The 19004-nt window shown below is 49.7% G+C and overlaps 1 protein-coding gene across 2 annotated transcripts; it reads right to left on the bottom strand.

Annotated features, from left to right (window-relative positions):
• Positions 1–1103: 1103 nt before the first annotated feature.
• On the bottom strand, positions 1104–11048 carry COPS8 (COP9 signalosome subunit 8). Of its 2 annotated transcripts, none has more exons than XM_032697788.1 (8): positions 11030–11048; positions 9428–9498; positions 8110–8158; positions 7204–7336; positions 6163–6270; positions 5645–5707; positions 4437–4478; positions 1104–3149 (listed from the first exon to the last, which is right to left on the bottom strand). In XM_032697788.1, coding segments are annotated over exons 2-8 (477 nt in total). In that variant the 5' UTR covers positions 9430–9498; positions 11030–11048; the 3' UTR covers positions 1104–3069. The 2 variants fall into 2 exon arrangements, with proteins under 2 accessions (XP_032553679.1, XP_032553678.1); XM_032697787.1 differs by lacking the exon at positions 11030–11048 and adding an exon at positions 10716–10846.
• Between the last annotated feature and the right edge of the window lie 7956 nt (positions 11049–19004).

The raw sequence follows: 19004 nt of genomic DNA, 5'->3' as shown, positions 1-19004 counted from the left end.
CCCTCCTCTTCCTTACCTCCTGCAAAAGAGGAGGTGCAACCTCCCGGATCCTTCAGCTTGGATGCTCCTGGTCAAGGGAGCTGAGGGGACTGTGCCGAGGGCAGGTGACACGGACCGCGGGTCACAGCAACGCTGAGCCTCCTCGGGGCCGGGCTCTTCTCCCTGCGGGGCACCCGCCAGCCTGGCAGGGACTCTTTTGCTCTGCACGGGAGCAGAGAGGGGACAGCCCCGCAGCGGGCTGGGCCAGCACAGCCCCGCGTCCCCACAGAGCCCCGGCACAGCCCAGCGCGGGGCCGCCGCCCGCCCTCCTCCCGCGGGGGGAGCTCCCGGCAGAGCCCGGCAGCCCTGGCGTACGCCCTGGGAGTTGGCTTCTTTATTTTACTTAATTTTCTTTTTACTTAATTTTTTTAAATGTATTTTTTCTATATTTTTAATTGTATTTTTAAATTCCGTTATTATTCTCTTTAAAGCCCGTGTAAGGCGGACACGCCCCCCCGCCCGGAAGCCCCGCCTGCCCTCCCCGGCGGCCGAGCGGTTCAGGCGCCGGCCTGGGGAGCGCGTCGTTCTCCAGATCCAGAGCCGCGGGTTCGAATCCCGACCCCGGCCCCGCAGGCGGCCACGGTGGATATGGCCGTGAGCGGCGCTGCAGCCGCGCGCCTTCCGCCTCAACCGCTGTCGTATTTATTTTTAATTTTGTTGGTTTGTGTTGTTTTTGTTTGGTTGTGTTTTTGTGGGTTTTTTTGTTTGTTTGTTTATTTTTTAGTATTTTTAATTTTTTTTTTTTATTATTTTCCTTAAAGGCTGTGTGAGGCAGCCACGCCCCCCACGCCCAGTGGGAGGGGGCGCAAAAAGGGAGGAGTGAGACACCCTGGACCCCCAAAATTGGTCCATCATCCGTGTTGAAGACAGAGGCAAAGACAGGGTTAAACACCTCTGCCTTGTCCATGTCCCTGTTTTGGAGGTGACCATCCCCATGGTGGCACAGCCAATGGTATTTCTATACTGCCTATTACCACCCAAATTAGACCAGTGAGAATTCATTTAAAAACTCACCGAACCAGAACTGTACTCTAAGGAGAACTTAAAATATCAAGTACACAAGGTCAGAGTAAAGGATGTCCTTCAGTATCACTCACAATAAAATTAGAAATCCAAGTCTTGAGTGGGTTTCAAATAAATAATCATTTTGAGAAAGTGCTTCTGTATACAGGGAGCTCTCAAGGCAGCAGAGCAGTTTGGAATTCCCCCTGCTAACACATCCCCACCAAGAGAATGTACAGTGGGCACTGCCCACTGGGGAAACAATCACAACACAGGGCACACATGCCAGCTTCCATGAAACCCCTGAACAGGAAATGGGGGAGAAGTAAATGAAGGCATGTGCTGCCTTCTAAAGCACCACCCTTCTTCCAAAGCCTTTTTACCAACGTAACACAAATGGGAATGAAAGTCATGTCTGCTTCTAAAATCCACTCTCAGCTCCAAGATTAACACAGCACTGCTCCAACACAGAGAATGTTCCTCAAACTGACACTGCAGCACAATGTATCATCCCCTCCCAGCTGCTCTCTGATCCCACTTGAACCTTTAAATTTCTCTCCATTAACTGCAGGGGTAACCCAGAAAGCTTAAAGACAGCTAAAGGTTGTTGTTTCTTGTAGATCCTGGCCCAATGTGCTGAGAAGAACCAAGATGAAACAGAGCAAGGATTTTTAGATGCTGGAATCTTGCTCTGAGAAGGAGTTCACAGATCCCACTCTGAGGAATGCTACATTTAGGTTAAAAGTGACAGAGAACAGGTATTATGGGATTAGCAAAGGGAGAGGAGGTACCAGGCTCCGAGAGGCCTGCCTGAGTTTGGTATGTTCTGTTCTAATGAAAGATAACAAAAAGGTCAGCTTAGTAGTCATAAATTAGATGGGATGGACATCTGGGGGGGGAAGAAGAGCTGAGTCAAGGGGTTTTTAGCAAGACCTTAGCACATAGTCAGGAAGAGCTGAAAAGTTCATTGCCAATGAGGAAAAGAAAAACAACCCTCATGAGGCTGAAGAGTTGGAAGGACCCCCAGGAATCTCCCCAAAAGGAGGTGACTCCGCCTCAAGCTCCACCTGAACCCTGCCTAATATGAATATTCTCACTAGATGTTGTAATTTCAATGAATATTCATGTCAAATATTGTAATCCCTCACCAAGACTGTATAAATTGCCTGCCTTTTCACTGAAAACTTTAGAGCTATTTTGTCCAGTGCAAACTGGTAGCTCTCCAACGTTGCATAAAATAAATACCTTTGCTGCTTAAAGACCAAATTTTGTCTCTGAGCAGTTATTTCCTGCTGTTTTTGGCATCAAAGACATGACAGACCTCAAGGTGTAGAGTTACCAGCAAAACATATGGTGTCCTCTGACACTCAAATAAAACCTTCCAAAAGTCAAAATTCTTCCTCAAAGTGTAGATTTGCCTTTCTTAAACAATTCCAATTATTCTGCTGTAAAAATACGCCTGATGTGAAATTTCTCACATCAAAGAAAGATCTCACAATTCAGAGAGAACAAGAAAAAAAATCAACAATAAATTTGCCATAAAACTACTTGCCAGAGAGTTACTGTAAAATTGTTTTCGTTCAGTAATATTAAAAAGTATTCAATATTCAAAACCTTTTCTCTCTGCAGGGCAGTCTGGTAGGGCAGTCTTCTACTCTCTGTCCTTTAATTCAACATGCAATAGCTCTGTGCTAAGCACTGCACTACTCACCAGATAAGTTGTTTCTTCTCCATTTCTAACATATCTGAAAAAGGTTCTGTCTCTTGCTGCTATGAGTTAATACAAGAATTTACTATGTAATACTGCTGTGTACCTACTGAATAAATATTACAGGAGTTAAAGGAGTTTTTCTACTGCTAGCTGGGCTTTGGCAGAACAGGAGCTGGGCCAACATACACTAGAGACTTCACACATTTGAGTAGGGGACACTGCAATGTTTAACAGATATAGAATAAAATAAATCTGAGATTATTAAAACTCTCAGCACACAGGGTTCCCAGGTTGTTCTGAACACAGGAGCAAGGTAATCAGTTTTCAAGGAAGGCCACATAGTCAGTCAATCTGGCCAACTGCTGTTCATTGGGAATTGGTGGGACCGCAGCAGGTTCTAAAAAGAGAAAACAAATGCATCATTCATGAAATTTAGGAAGCAAATCCATCAGCAATACCATCCATCACGACAGTAAGGAAAAAATTAAATGCATCAGACTGTTGAACAGCTTTCTGGGGGCACACCTCAAATGTATCTCCTACCTGCACAGCTCTAGCTGACAGGAGTTTGCTGTTATCTGTAACATTCAGTAGTCCAAGAGCTACCAACAGCAAAAACTGCTGCAACAAGTCCCATCTGTCAGCTGCCTCCAGAATTTTTTTGCACATAATGGAGTGTGAATAATGAAGCCTGACAGTACTTCCACCTGACAAAAACGCTCCTGGTGCTTTGGTGGCTCCTTTCCTTACAAGCTGCCACTCTAAAGACACCAAACAAATCTACTGGGGGATCTGACAAACAAAACACACAGGACTGCACAGGCTGCAGGAGAATGAGGGCACATGCAGATCCTTAGATAAGTGCCAGCTGACCTGAGATCTCGGGTTAACAACAGGTTGGAAGGCAGGTGACTAAAGCCAGGGACATAAATTAGGAATTAAAAAGCAGATATAAACAACAGTAGCAGGAAAATTTGCATTTAATCTTCCTGAAGAGTCATCAGGCCAGCATTGAGAACACAGTGAAAGCATCCACACTGCTTAGGGCTGCAATTGCATGTCAGAGGAGGCTGACAATCCAATGAACGTTTTCAAAAAGCAAGCTCCTGGAATTAAATCTCTATACTTAAGACATTTTGGCAACTGCTAGGCACAGGAAGCCATCTATTCAGACCTGCTGTCACTGTCTTGGGAACAAGAGAAAACAGCGTTTTGAGAATCCAACATAATACCTTCCATCTCAATCTAGAGTTGAGCTCTGAGGAAAACCAGAAAATCACTGTTTCTGCAGGGGAGAAGGACTTCAGAAGTCCCACGTTATGCAAGAGCAATGAAACCTGCCCAGAGCTGCTTGGTGAAGCAATTGCCTTCAAGGCAGCAGTTTTAGCCAAAATTGTTTTGTTTTACAGAGGCTGTTCTACCCCTGCTTTGGAATCTGCTCCCTCCTTCAGCTATAGAAGTGGGAATCTCAGCAATCTCAGGTACTTCTTACAACGTGAAGGGAAAGAAGACAGAGGGATAAATGATCCTGTTTACCCAACACCTGACTGGGGTGATTTGTTTGGGTTTTTTGAGAGGGCAGTGACAACATTCACTTCTCTAGAACTTCATTCCCACTTTGTGGTGCTGGTGACAATGCTTATATTCATCTAAATGCACATTTACTACATATAAACAAAAATACCTGATGAAGGAATAAATCTCTTCAAGGAAGCTTCCAGCACACCTGAAGAAAAACACATGAAAGTTAGTCCAGTGGAACAATTTTAAACAGTTCTATACAGCAAGTCAAAACTGGGTTCAAAGGTAATGAAAACCAAACCTGTTTGTTTATCACACTTTATTTCATAGATAAAAAGCAGAATAGCCAAGCCTTAGCTGCTTCAAAACAGATTACAGTCTCCCACCTCCTTCTTTTGCCTCAGAAGTAGTTCCTGCACTCAGTTTTGGAAAAAAAAATAAAAAAATCCCCCACATATAAGTAGTTCCCAGTACTTGTAAGTTCTGCCTAGTTTGCAACCAGTTCATAGAAAACCCCACCTGATCACACAAAAGCTCAGGGCTCTGGTTGGATTTGTGCTCTGAGGAATAACTTTCAACACCTTGCCTGGCACATCTTTATTATGCTGTTCTGAGCTCTGAACACCTAAAAACTGCCCCTACAAACAGTGTATTTTCTTAGCCTAATAGATCTGGCCCTTTTAGATATGATGGGATTTGGCTCCTTCTTCCAGAGCTGCACAGAGCAGTTTAAGACCAGTCATTCCATACTGCTTTCATAGCTTAATACTTATTTTTGCCTCAGCCAAACACAGATAAAGCTTTAGCAAAAAAAAAAAAAAAAGCCAAGTATTTCTGCAGATCAAGCTTTGCACGAACAGAGATTCTGTCATCAACAGAAGGACAGTGAAGAAAAGATCCAGCAGAATAAATTTTAAAAGCAAAGGACATTACACCAACAGCTAGAGCTCCTCAGAAGACAAGGATTCACTCAATCCCTGCCCAAAGAAGTTCTAATTCTCCTGGAAGAATTCTCAGGTTCAAAATTGTGTATTTTTTACTCATCTTTCTTAGATTAAGACGTGTCATTGCAGGTCACCCAGCTGATGTGCCACTGAGTCAGAGCCAGCAGCAGAGGAGCAGGAGCAATCACAGTGTATCCTGACAGCTTTTGTTCATGTGAGGATGTAGTTTAATCCAAACTACTCAGAAGTCCAAACCAAACCCACTGCTTTGTACTTCTTTACATTTATACATGCCCCATGTTTACAAGCAGCATTAGCCTCCAAAAAATGTCTAACAGAATTCTGGGCGAAGTTTTAATTAAAAACTAACACCTAATTCCTTGAAAAGGCTGAACTCAAGGTTTCATGAAATAACAGCTCCACCTACCTGGCTTTTTAGGCATCACCATGCGAGTTGCAAAGTCTGCTTGCCAGCCCTGCTCTAGCACACCTGGAAAAGCATTTTTACATTTGTAAGAACAGTTTCCTTATATGATTGCTAGAAATGCAAAATAAAGATGCACATTAAGGCCAGTAGCAAAGTATCTCTGGTCACTGCCTCTATGCCATAACTCCAATACAGATTTCTTACTAAAATACTTATATTTAGACATGCAGTTCAACAAATAACACCATGAAAGCACATGGAATTAGCTTCACGTTTCACTCTTCCCTCACCATGGAATTGCTTTAACATCTAGAAGGGGAGAATAAACAATAACCAGTGGCAAATCATTTAAAAAAAAATACAACCATTATCCAGAATAAAGACATTATTTCTATGCCCCATCACTTGTCTTTATAACAGTCTCTGAATCTGTATACATGTTTTTATTAATCATCACTTAGAGCTCTCTAATCTCAATCACCCACACAAAAACTGCTCAGGGAATAGATGCCAAGTACCTTTCACAGCTTCTTCTACAGGAAGTCCAACAAAAGCTGCAAAATCATCTGCAACTATTGATGTATAAGCCTGAGAAACCAGTGCAAAGGCTCGTTTCCTGGTGGCATCTAAGGACAGAGAAACACTGTAAGCAGATGGAGACTCATCTCCACAGGTAGGAAACCTGAGAACATCTTCCCAATTCTGATGCCTTTGGAAAACCACTACCAGCCTCAAAGTGAGCACTTCAGAAGTTCCCCCTCCCCTCCCACACTTCACTGATGTACTATGGTCAGCAGCCAGAGACAACAACTTGCTCTGCCAGGACAAAACCCCTCTGAGACCACAGTGACCTCCAAATGCAGGTCTTGGGCACTCCCACCAGCACATAAACCCCTTCAGGAAACCCTGCACCTGACAGCATTCTCCACTTGCAATAGGCTTGTGTGTCAAACAGTTCAGAAGCAGAAAAAAAAAATCTATCACAACAATTAATTAAACTATTAATGGCATCTAAAAATCAGTTGTTTCTAAAGCTACAGAGAATTTGTTATTGCAGAATACCTCAGAAGGCTTCTTAGCAGTCTGTGCAGCCCTCTGGTAGCAAGAATTTGCATGTTACTGTTTCACAGTCTCTAAAACTGTCAAAACATTTGTCTCAAGTCACAGGTAAGGGATAAACATTTTTGTAAGTGTCAGAAGGTTCTGAAATGCCAAGTCATGTTCCCTAAACTACTGCTTAGAAGTCTGATAAAACTGGGTAACTAATGGTCAGTTTTGCTGTTACAGAACAAACCACAGGGTTTATGAAATTCCAGTATGAAAGAATATACAATCACAGACACAACCCTAATAAAACAATTTAGTTTGTTGCTACCAGATATTGTCATGAGATTTTTATTTGCATCTGATACCTAAAATCCTTTCGGGGAAAACCTACAAAAATTTGGCAACAGTTCTGATTTTTCATAATTAGTCATTTGTCTGTTTTGTCTCTGTGTTTGAGCACACAGGAATCATTTTGGGCAGTTCCCTGCTGCCCACACAAGTTCATTTTGTACCTCTGAGTGCTTCCATGATTGGTTGGATGGTCTCAGACCACTGATGTGCACTGATTGTTGAATAGATTCCTGGGAAGTCTCTCTGCCAGATTCTTTGTCCCACTGACCAAACTGCACCAAGTTCAGCATTTGCCTGTTGTGACAAAAAAACCCTCCCAGGTGTTAATCCAGAAGAATGTCTTCTCTACAATGGTCATAGCTATAAACCCATTTCCACTTCCAGGTTTTCACACAGTGTTGCTGTGCACCAAACACAGCAGGATTCTGAGTTAACTTTGGTCCAGATACCATGGACTCCACTGATGTAAGTACTTTTCTCTTTAAAGAAAATTATTCCAGAACTGTCTCTCTGTCCCACCTTGACCGTGAGGTTTCTTAAACAAGGCTACAGAACAGTTGTTTTCTTGTAAAATGTGTGATTTCTAATTAAAAATCTTAATAACAGAGGAGTCTGGAAGCATTTCTGGTGCTATATTTAGCTGAATCCTCCGAACATATCTTTGATCCAGATTAATGGAAAACAAATGCTTTCAGAAAGTTTATCTAGTTGGAGATGCAACTTATCTGAAGTCACTCTGTCCTGCCCAAGGTCTTCTGTCCCCTCCTGTGGAATGTGCCCCATCCCAGAGTTGGATCCATTGCTTTTCCCCAGTTGCCCACCCTTTATCAGGAGACTTCCTACTATAAAGTCTACAGACTGACTGAACTCTATTGCAGCAGATTCCTTGTGAAGGGAAAGAGGGAACAGACAAGGAGATCTTAAAGCCCAGCACAGTGGGTGAGCTGTTCCCAGCACAGAATCGAGCCCGAGGCTACTCACAAACAGAGTTCTCAGGTCAAACCTCACCATTTGCAAGCTTACATGAAACTATGATAGCACCAAAAGGCAGCTGATGAAGTACTTACAGATTTGATGGCAGGAGGTATTCTTTTCCAGAGATATCGTGCATTATTCCTAAAAAAAAATGAAGTTAATTCTCAGACACCAAATGCTTGCTGCAAGGAAACACCAAAAGGTCTGTTCTGATCTGCCATGAGCAGTCTCAGTGCTTTGAGACAGTTCTTCCAGGCAGGAATATTTTACACTGAAGAGGAAAAGCAAAGCTACTCTCCAGCAGACAACAGGACTCAGGTAACACAACAAACAGTTCATTAATGGCCTCATTTAGCCAGTTTGGGAGAGGTTTTTCATTTGAGTGCAGCATTTCTCAGAAGTTAGGTTTGCACTTTCATTTTTCTTCTACTAATTAAAGATACAAAAATGCTTTCTTCATGTGCCCACACCTCACTTTGTAAAACAAAGACTGAGGCTGTTTTGGGCACGTTTTTCCTAGCCCAGCTTGGTCACACACATTCTGGGGATTGGGACATACTAAAACATTTAGTAATTGTTCTCTGTAGAGCACAGAAGCCAAACTGAAGTGGTTACGAGTTCTAAAATTTAAAATGTTAAATAAAGGAAAAGACTCACTGCTTTTCATTAAAGCACAGTTCTAAAACTTCACAGTTGTAAAACCTCAAATTCCTCTGAACCAACGTTATCTGCATTAAATATTCAGTATCAGCCTTCAGGGAATTTGCCCTGGAAGAATATACATCTACAATCCAGGAAAACACTCCAATCTTGGAATTCTCCACACCACTGCTTCCTTTGGGTCTTGGTAAGCAAATGTGGCAGTGACATTTTTTCTGCCTGAATAAATAATCAGTAATTTCTCACTAAAAGCCCAAGTGCAGTGAATCAAGTCCATACAGGGACATGGCAATCCCATACCAGATCAAACTCACAGGATCTCTGCTTCCTGCAGATTTAGCTCCTTCAAGCCAACAGTATCCCTCATTTTTAACATGGACAGTCCAGAGTTATCCTGCTGGAATTTAAACCCTCAAAACAAATTCAGCCTTGAACAGCTATAAATCAAAACACTGAAATGCTTAACACTGCCCAAAGCAGCCAACTTCACTATTTAAGGAATTTTAATCCTAAATGTCCCTACAGTTCAAAAGGGTGGGGAGGACCAAACAAAGGAGAGTAATTTCCCGGTCAGATTGAGAGGTCAAAGAGATTTAATCCCATGAATATCACTCTTTCCTTTTAAACACAGCACTGCCCACTGGCATTTTGTTACTCCCACAACCAATTCCTCACATTCTGGCAACTGCAGCTCAAGCTGCTGGTGACAAACCCCGGTACTAAAGCCACAGGTGGAGAGAAGCCACTCACATGTCATTGTGCAGCAGGTACAAAGCCAGAAGCTGGCCATAAACAAGGGGGGTTGCAATTCCTCCAGGAGCCTAAAAACAAACACAAATCATTGGGTTACACATTTTTAGAGCAGTAGGATACAAAACAGAGCAGAAAGTCAAGTTTCATGGAAACTGAACACTCCAAGACAACCCGATTGGGGGTTTTTTTCCACATCACATAAAAAAAATTGCACAGACCTATGATATCAATGCAGTTGTATTTTACAACGAAGCTTCAGGCTGCCCAAACCATGTACCAGCCACTGCTCTGAAGCTTGGGAATAGGGCAAAAGGCAAGTCCATTTACAGGAATGTGGGGAATCAGAACCAGCCCTCCCTCCCAAGGAGTGCTGGGAGCACACCCAGTGCCACGCTGCCCTCAGGCACAGCTGGCAGAGAACAGCTGTACCCTGTGCTCCTCCAAAGGACGGGAATGCACCTTCACAGCTCCTGGCTGGAAGGGGCAGCTATACTCAACCCTCCCAGCCCCACAAGGCACTCTCCTGCTCCTCTCGGCCCAGGTGCCCATCACCTGAGGCAGCAGCAGCTCCTGCTTCCAGCACAATTCCCTCCAGGTCCACAGCACTCCCCACAGAACTCAGGGCTACCACGAGGCTGCAGCACCACGCTGGGCACATGAGAGGCACCTTGGCTCAGCACAGGAACAGGAGCTGGAGCTGGATGCTGCACCCCTGGAACCAGGGACCTGTTCCACTGCAGGATGGAATTCCCACTGCGCAGCTCTGTGCCCAGCACCGAAGTTCTGCTGGTGCCCAGGATCACACACAGGATCACCCACTTCCCTCCACTTGCTGAGGGAGCCAGATCTAAACTCAGGATCGCAAGAGCTCCCAGAGAACGAAATTCGCAGCTCACCCTTCTTTCAGATCACTGCAGCGGCATGTGTGAGCTCCACGTATAGACAAGCACTGGGAACTCTGCCCAAGGATAAATCTCTCTGGATGCCACGCGGGAAGAGCCTGTGTCGTGCCCGTGGTGCCACTTCTGCAGCCCCGGCTGCTGCCTGGAGCCCCGACAGTGCCCGCAGCAATTGGACGCTGCTCGGGCAACAGAATTATACTGAAATGCACTAATTTGTCTGAAACTCGAGAGTTTCTCGAGGGCTTTCTGGCGAGCCCAGGGGACGATTCTGAACACTGTGCCCTGCGCACCTCACACACACACACTCCCCACACCCTCCCCACACCCTCCCCACACACCCCCAGCCCCGGGCCCTGCCCACCCTACTCCCCGTGCTCCTGCACCTCCAGCTCCCGAGTCTCGCACTGCTCCAGGAGCCTCCTGAAGCTCTCGGCGCTCTCGGCCGCCACCGCCACCGGCATCTTCCCGCGACGTCACTTCCGTTACCAGCCCCCAGGGACTTCCGCCCGGCGCTCTGTGCGCGGGGACGGCAGGACGGGGGCGTGGCCAGGGAAATGGGCGTGGCCAAGGGGAGGGGCGCTCTGAGGGCGGTGCGCGCCGGGCGGCCGCGGTTTTTCGAGGTCGCGCAGATGAATCCTTTTTAAACCCCGTTATTTCTGCGAAATAAGCAGAATTCCAGTGTCATAAACGTAATTACCTTCAGTTTTCCCTCTGTATACGTCGCTTATTGCGGGATGTATGAGATACGTGCTCCTATCCCGTATTGCACATGACATGCGATTAAGGGATACACTTTAAGGAGAGGAAGTGCTTTTCCAGCTTTGTGCCTGTTTGTGATGGGTTTTAAAACTAGTTTTACAGTGGCAGTTCTCCATCCTTGTTCCCTATAAAACCCCCTGCCATGCAGAGCAAACAGCATGGCCGGAGAGACTACAGAATCATGGAATGTCCTGAGCTGGAAGGGACCCACAAGGACCATCGAGTCCAATTCCTGGCGCTGCACAGGACACCCCAACAATCCCTCCCTGTCCCTGAGAGTGTTGTCCAAACATTCTTTGGGCTTGGGCAGCAGTGACTGCACAGCCCTGCCCGAGGAGCCCAGCGCCCTGCCCGTGGTGGCAGCAGCTCTACGGACCCAGAGCTCTGGCTCAGGGGGGTGTTGGCCACAACCCCAGGCCTGGGCCCGGGATGGCCCTCAGCCCTACCTGTGCCACTGCCCCTGGCCAGCAGCACCCGGCGGACGTGCCCCAGCAGGGCCCCCTTCCCCTGCTTGTCCCCAGCCAGGCCAGCCTGGCACCCTTGGGGGTGTGCCCACCCTGCTGCTCAGGCCTCCAGGGCTTCTGCCACAGGGATAGGAGTTGCCTCGAGAAAGCACCAGAGCAGCCAGGTGGCAGGGAAGGAGGTGGCTGCCTGGGGCTGCTTATGGCCTCTGCCCCCCAATTCATCAGGGCTTCCCACACCCTATCCCCTCAGGGCCTCTGCCCATCCTGTCCCCTCGCAGCCTCCTACCACCCACCCCCTCACAAATTCCCCTCAAGGCTTCCCACTCCCTTGTCCCATCAGGGCCTCCACAGCACCTCACCCCTTCCTGGCCTCCCACTGTCCCATCCCCTGTGGGTCTTCCCCAGCCCTGCCAACCTGCCTGTCAGCAGTGCAGCCCTGAAGGAACTCCAGAGAAGCACCCTGGAGCCCTCAGCAATCCAGACAGCAACACATAGGCAGGGGGGCAGGTTCCCAGCCTCTCCCAGGAGGTTGGGGCTGGGAGAGGGGTTGTGGCCATCCTCAAGGACGAGGTCCTTAGGGATCCCCACAGCTCCAGGCTCTGCCTATTCACTCTGCTGAGTGTTGAGGCTCCAGCAGAACCACCAAAGGCCAAGGGGCTTCTGCCTACTTTCCCTTCCCCGCTGCACACCTAGGCAAGTGTTGCTGAGGACAAGGACCCTTTTTCCCTTCTTCCTCAATGCTCTGTGGACATCAGGCACCCAAAAAAAGCTCCTGGGCTTCTGCGTATGACAATATATTTAATATTCCCTCACTGGGGTAGAAGGAAGGGATTGCAGAGAAGAGGTATCTTCCTCGCAGGCTCAAGCGGCCCCAATAGACAGAGTGGTCTGGATCAGCTTTACACAGAGCTCCAGCAGCACAGGCAGACACTGCCCACAGAGAAGCTGGGTATTCCTCACCCTACGGAACCAGTCTCGGAATTGCTGGAATCTGTAGCAGGGAGCTGTCTGTACAGCTCTAAGAATGTTAATGTTTTGAAGTGCCAGGCTTGAAATGGTGAGGCTCTTGTTATCTGTCATGCCTTGAAGGGCTGGAACAGAGAGGAACAGAACCATAGTCAAAGCCCAGATGGGTGGGGACCCAAGGAGCCCCTCCTGCCAGGGCCATCCCACCCAGCTCTTGCCATGGCCAGGAGGGAGCAGGGCCCAACGGGATCAGCCAGGAGGTGCTGGCCACCAATACCCCTCGAGCTCCTGAAATCTCTCTCTGCTCTGCCCATGCTACCCCTTGTCTGTGTAGGGAGCAGAGCCCTCCGCAGCCAGGGCAGGATTGCAGCTCCTTGCTCAGTCTGTGCTCCCCCCGCCAGCCCCCACTGAGGCCCTGCTGCCCTCACTGACCATCGATGATGAGCTGCAGCTCTTTGGGCTGTCCCCTCAGGTACCCCCGGCAATCCCTGGGAACACAGATCCTGTTCAGGGACCCAGAGGCAGCTTCCCCCCAGCAGTGCTGCCAGTCTGGCCACACGCCCTCCTGCCCTGGCAGGGCTGAGCCTGGGGCCTTCCCGCCTCGGGACACCCCAGGGCTGGGCTGGCACAGGGCGGCAGCAGCCGCCAGGACACTCGGGGCTCCACATGCCCTGGGCCACATCCTGCTGCCGCTGCAGCAGCCGGGGCTGGGACCGAGCTGCAGCGGGGCGGGGAGGGACCGCGGCCTTGTGGCTCACCAATGAACCTGAGGGCCAACTCTTGCAGGGGCTCCTGTGGGCTCTGCAGGTACAGCAGGGCCTGGCACACGTACTCGCCCACTTGGCTCTGATCCTTTTCCAGCTGGAAAGAGCACCAGGGCATGGAGGGAAAAGTTGACTCAGGCTCTGCCAGCAGCCGCTGGGGCCGGCTTTGGGGGGAGCAGAGGGCTGGGTGCTCCCCAGCAGCCGCGGGGCCACCCTGCCCCACAGCCCAGCTGGGCCGGGGCTGCATCACACCCTGGCTCAGGGAGAGAGGAGCCTGCAGAGCAGCCTGCACGCCCAAGGGAAGGCAGCAGAACGTGGGGCACAGGCTGGTGTCTGTGGGTGCAGCAGTGGCCAGGGGCACAGTGCCAGCCTCACACACTGGGCATCAGGGGCTGGGGCTTCGGGGCCGTCCTTACCAGGCACTCGCTGAACCTTCACAGTTCCTTTTTGGTCACCAGGTCTTCAAGATCCCTCCTCTCCAGGAACCAGGTCGCACCAAGGAGTTCTTTCTGAGAGGCCTGCAAAGCAACAGAGACCAGGACATGGCACTGCAGCCCAGGGCACAGAATCAGTGGCCCTGGACCAAGGTCAGGATGAGGTTGGAGCCTATGATGTGCCAGGGCAGGAGGCAGCTGAGCCCCCTCCCACGGGGACACCAGAGCCCACAAGTCCTCACATTTTCGATGAGCAGGTTCTCATTATGCCAATGGAAGTATAGTGGGAGCAGGCTCAGGTGCACCTGTGGCTTCAGGGGCTTTTTTCCTGCTCTGTTAGTTCCATCACTGCAATGAAGAGAACCATGGAGAGCTCCTGCACACTGCTGTGGTCCTGGTGGAAAGAAAGAGGATAAGACCTCAGCACCAGCTTCTCCACGCCCATGTGGGCACAGGCCTCAAAATCCACAGGGCACAAAGTTTCCCAGCAGTACCCAGAGCCCGGGGGGGGTGCACAGAGACGTTTTGAAACAGCAGCCTGAGCACCTCAGCCAGCTGCAGACTGGTGCAGATGGATATTAGGATGTATTTCCTGTTGAACCTGTTCTGGAGCTGTGTCTGGAGCCTGTTCTGGAGCACATTTGTGAACACAGAGAGGGTCAACCTAACCACATCTCTGTCTGCATCCTGCAGTAGCTCCACAAGGCTTTCACTCAGGCTCCAAACAAATGCTCTTGTCCTGTGAGGAACACAGTGCTGTGCTGTGAAGCCATGAATGGCTGCACTGCCAACACCGCTCTGGTGGTGCAGCCCCACGCTGCTGTAGCGGGGCCCACAGGCCAAAGGCGTGTCCCAGAGGACTCAGGCAGCTGAACGGGGAGGAGGAGAGCTGGGAGCAGCTGCCACAGCTGCCAAAACCCAGCCAAGTCCAAGTGACTGCGCTGCACAGCCGCACACTGCTGGCACGGCTTCAACCAGCTGCTCCCTTCTCATCCTCGAGGGATCCTTGCTGAGCACCACGAGGACTCTGAGCACCAGGTGATGCCGCTATGTGCTACACAACTTCCTAGAAAGGATCTGCAGGACCCTGTCACCGCATTCTCTCGTGCCCAGGCAGTGCAGGACCTGAAAGGCAGGGAGCAGTGACGGGGTGCCCGGCCGGCAGGAGCCCAGACCCGCACAGGGCTGTGCCCAGGCAGCAGCACAGCGTGCAGGCACCGTCCCGGGCGGCTGCGGCTGCGAGAGGGCAGAGAGGTGGAGGCAGCTGGGCCAGGCAGCGCTCGCCGTCAGGCTCCCCAAGGAACGCCATGGCAGGGAGTTCCCAGGGCGACTCTTCCTTGCTCAGCAGCTCCAGCGGGTGGAATGTGATCCCCGCTCCCCTCGCCCTCTATGCGGGCGCGGCCCAAATGACCCCCAGGACTGCCCCCGCGACCCCACCCGCCCGGGGCAACCGCGCCGAGCACTGCGCATGCGCTGATTCTCTGCCTGCAGTACCGCTTTTTCATCAGCAGGCGGCACCGGAGAGTCATTAAAGTCAGTGCGCATGCGCCTTTCTGTCGGCGGGGAGCCCTTACTGACCACGTGACACCACACGTCGGGCAACTGACTCATCATCATCATCCTCATCATCATCATCATCATCATCATCATCATCATCATCATCATCATCATCATCATGATGGCCGGGCTTCCCGAAGGAAGGTTTGGGAAGGGCTCTACTCACGTTTGTTACAAGAGTGTTGGGGGCTAAAAAGGCCAATACGAGACAGGCACGTCCGGTTGCAAAAGGCACAGCAGAAAGACTCCTTAGGTGGTTAAACTCTGCAGGACACGATTCTTTCTGCATTGTCTTTTCTCCTCAAGAGTGATCCTGCGTGCTTTCTCAAAGGCATCAGCAGCGTTATAGATGGTGTGTCTCCAGGCCTCCCGATTGGAGGCCAGAGTAGACCAGTTATGGTGATCAATATGGCCAAGGCTGAGATGTTGTTTCAGGGAGTCCTTGTATCTTCTCTTTGGGGCTCCTCTCCTGTGGCAGCCGGTGGCAAGTTCACCATAGAGCAGGATCTTAGGGATGCAGTGGTCCTTCATCCTGGAGACGTGCCCTGCCCAGCGCAGCTGTGTTCTCAGCAACATGGCCTCAATACTTGTGACTGCTGCCTGTTCTAGAACAGATGTATTGATCACATAATCTGACCAGTGAATGTTTAGGATTGTAGGGAGACAGTGTTGATGGAAGCGTTCGAGGAGTCGCAGGTGGTGGCTGTAGATGACCCATGATTTGGAACCATATAAAAGAGTAGACAGCACAATGGCTCTGTAAACACTGATCTTTGTACTTTTCTTCAAGTGTTTATTTCGCCAAACTCTTTTATGTAGCTTTTCAAAAGCACTATATGCCTTTGCTCACCTGTTGTCTATCTCTCTGTCAATCTTACCATCCGAGGAGATGAGGCTACCTAGGTAATTAAACTGCTGGACTGATTTGAGCTCTGATTCGCCGATGGCGATATGGGGGATGATGGAAGACTGACTATACATGTGCGAATGGTCACGATCTTGCCCTTTCTTACCCCCTGATATTGATCCTTCGTTTTTGATAGTGCGTATGCGCCAGCCCGCCGCCATTTTGGCCTTGCGTATCACGTGACCCTTGGGCTCAGAGGAGCAACTGCGCATGTGTGCCCTTCCTTGCTGCAGTACTGCGTTGAGCCGGCAGGTGTCAGCAGCGAGCCCTCGCGCATGCGCAGTGCCGCGCGGTCACGGCCGGGCGGCAGCGGCGATTCCCGTCCTGCCCAGGGCGGGGACGGAGGGGGGACAGGGAGAAGAGGGCGCAGAGCTTTTTCTGCCGCCCTCAGGGCGGGCACATCTTCTCACATTTTCAAGCCCTTTGGTTTTTCATTTTACATATTCAAAAGTCACATTTGTATTTTTCAAAAGCTAGAAACTTTAAAAGTTTTAGTATTTTACACACACACACACACCCTTCCTATGAATTTTCAGGTGGTTTTGGACTGTAACCTTCCTTACTGGGGGATCCCACCTGACCCCCTTGATTCCCCACTCATCTTCTTTGAGGTGAGAGGAAATTCTGAGGTAAAAATTCATCTTTTAGGGGTCGGGGGCAGATCTTGGGGTGAAAAGGGTAAATTTGGCGGTGCAGGACGAAATCTTGAGGTAAAAGGGGCAGATGTTGAGGTAAAAATGCAGATATGGGGGTGAAAATGCAAATTGGGGGGGGTGGGAGAACATTTCTAAGGTAAAAAATCAGATTTTGGTGCCTGGGTGGAGATTCTGGGGTAAAACGGCAGAATTGGGGTAAAAGGAGCAGACTGGGGAGTCAGAGGGGTTATTTTGAGGTGGAAAAGGCAGATGTGGGATGAAAATATCAGATTTTGGTGTCTGGGTGGAGATTTTGGGGTGAAAGGGGCAGATTTTGAGGTAAAAAGGGCAAATTTGGGGTGAAAATGGCAGATTTTGGTGCCTTGAGGGAGATCTAGAGGTTAAATAGGCAAATATCGGGGTGGACAATGTAGATTTGGGGTGAAAATGTCAGGTTTTAGGGTCGGGGGGGCAGATTTGAGACTAAAAAACTGATTTTGATGCCTGGAGGGAGATTTTGGGACAGAAATGGGCAAATTTGATGCAAAGACGGTCAGATTTGGGGTGAAAGGGTCAGATACATGGGTCAAAAAGGCAAAATCAGGGTGAAAAGTAGCAGATTGGGGATGAAAAGGGCCTGATATGGTGTAAAAATGGCAGATTTGGGGTGAAAAGGGCAGATTTCTGGGTTGGAGTCAGATTTGGGATTTAAAAGGCTGTTTTTGCTGTCTGGAGGGAGAATTTGGGGTGAAAATTGCAGATTTTGGGGCGAAAGGGGCCAATTTGGGGGGGGGAAGCTGCAAATTTGGGGTGAAAAGTGCTGGGTTTGAGGGCCCACACGCGGTGGGGAAGAGAGGGGCCCCTTCCCTGAGACTGGCTCAGCTGATGAGAGCCGGGTGCTGGTAACACCAAGGGTTTGATCCCATATGGGGGATCTTGCATTTGGGACTGGACTCGATGGTCCTTGTAGGTCCCTTCCCACCCAGAATATTCTGTGATTCTCCTTCACCCCGTCATTGCTCTCCCAGTGACATTGGGGTGTCCCAAAAGACACCATCACCCCCCAGGCTCCAACCCCCCCCCCCTTTTTTGCTCACCCCTAAAGAAGGCACAAAACGAGTCCAACTGCCCTGAACAGCAGCACGTTGCTTTAATAATGCCTTTGGCAAATGCACATTCTCCCCCAAAATGGGGGCTCTGCTGGAAAACTGATGGCAGGAAAGCCCCTCAAAGGGCTGAAGTCCTCCCCTTCCCAGCTCCTGTCCCACAGGCTGGTGGCTGCCCCGAGGCACAGGGGCAGTGCCTCCGAGGATGGTGCCCCGCCTCCCCCTCAAGCTCCTGAGCTCCAGCAGTGCCAGGAGATGTCTCCTCCCTTCCCCAGGGCGCTGCTGCAGGGACATCCCCCTGGGATGGCTGCAGGACAGGCTGCACCGGGACGGCAGTCTGGGCTCCCAGACCCACCCAACAGCTCCGGCCCTCGTGTGGCTGCTGCTCCTCCTGCTCGGCCAGCAGGGCTGAGAGAGGGAAAACTTACAGAGGGAACTGGAAAAACCACCCCAAATCTCAGGAACTTTCTTTCTGCTAAAATCTTGTGCCCGCATTTACGTACCTCTGAGAAAAACGCTCCCGCTGGAGAAGTCCTGGATTTTCCTTTGGCATTCAATGAAGTGGCACAGCTCAAAGTGATGCCGTTAAATTGTCCATTTCCAAAATCCAGGTGGTCCTTTGCCGTGGGGTTTTTGCCTGTTCCCTAGTCCACAGGGACCTCTGGCAGCTGCACTGCCCATGAGCTGCTGTGGGAAACACCATCGGGAGGGAGGTACAAATAAAACAATTCAGGGCACTACCTCAAAATATTGGGGAAAAAGACCATACCAGTCCATGGCCTCCCTTTATAAGCAGACACTGGGCTGCAAACAGTGGCCCACCCCAAGACCCCAAGATTATATACACTCAGGTTCGAGTGGCAATGCCCAGTACCTCCCCCAGGGTGAGGAGTTCCACAGTGGGTGATTGTGAGTCATGAGATATTTTTGGAATCCTTGGTGGCCCATTAGTAGACATGACCCCTCAGGCTCAGTGTGGACGTGCTTAATGACTCCCTGGAGGGGAGTTATCACACCTGAGTCATTGGTGTGAGGATAGGAACATCCTCCTATCTCACAGGCTTCACAGGAAAAGAATGT

This window comes from Chiroxiphia lanceolata, chromosome 10 (assembly GCF_009829145.1).
Source record: "Chiroxiphia lanceolata isolate bChiLan1 chromosome 10, bChiLan1.pri, whole genome shotgun sequence".
NCBI classification, from domain to species: Eukaryota; Metazoa; Chordata; class Aves; order Passeriformes; family Pipridae; genus Chiroxiphia; species Chiroxiphia lanceolata.
Note: the sequence above shows the minus strand (reverse complement) of the source record. Positions and strands in the feature narration are given on the sequence as shown.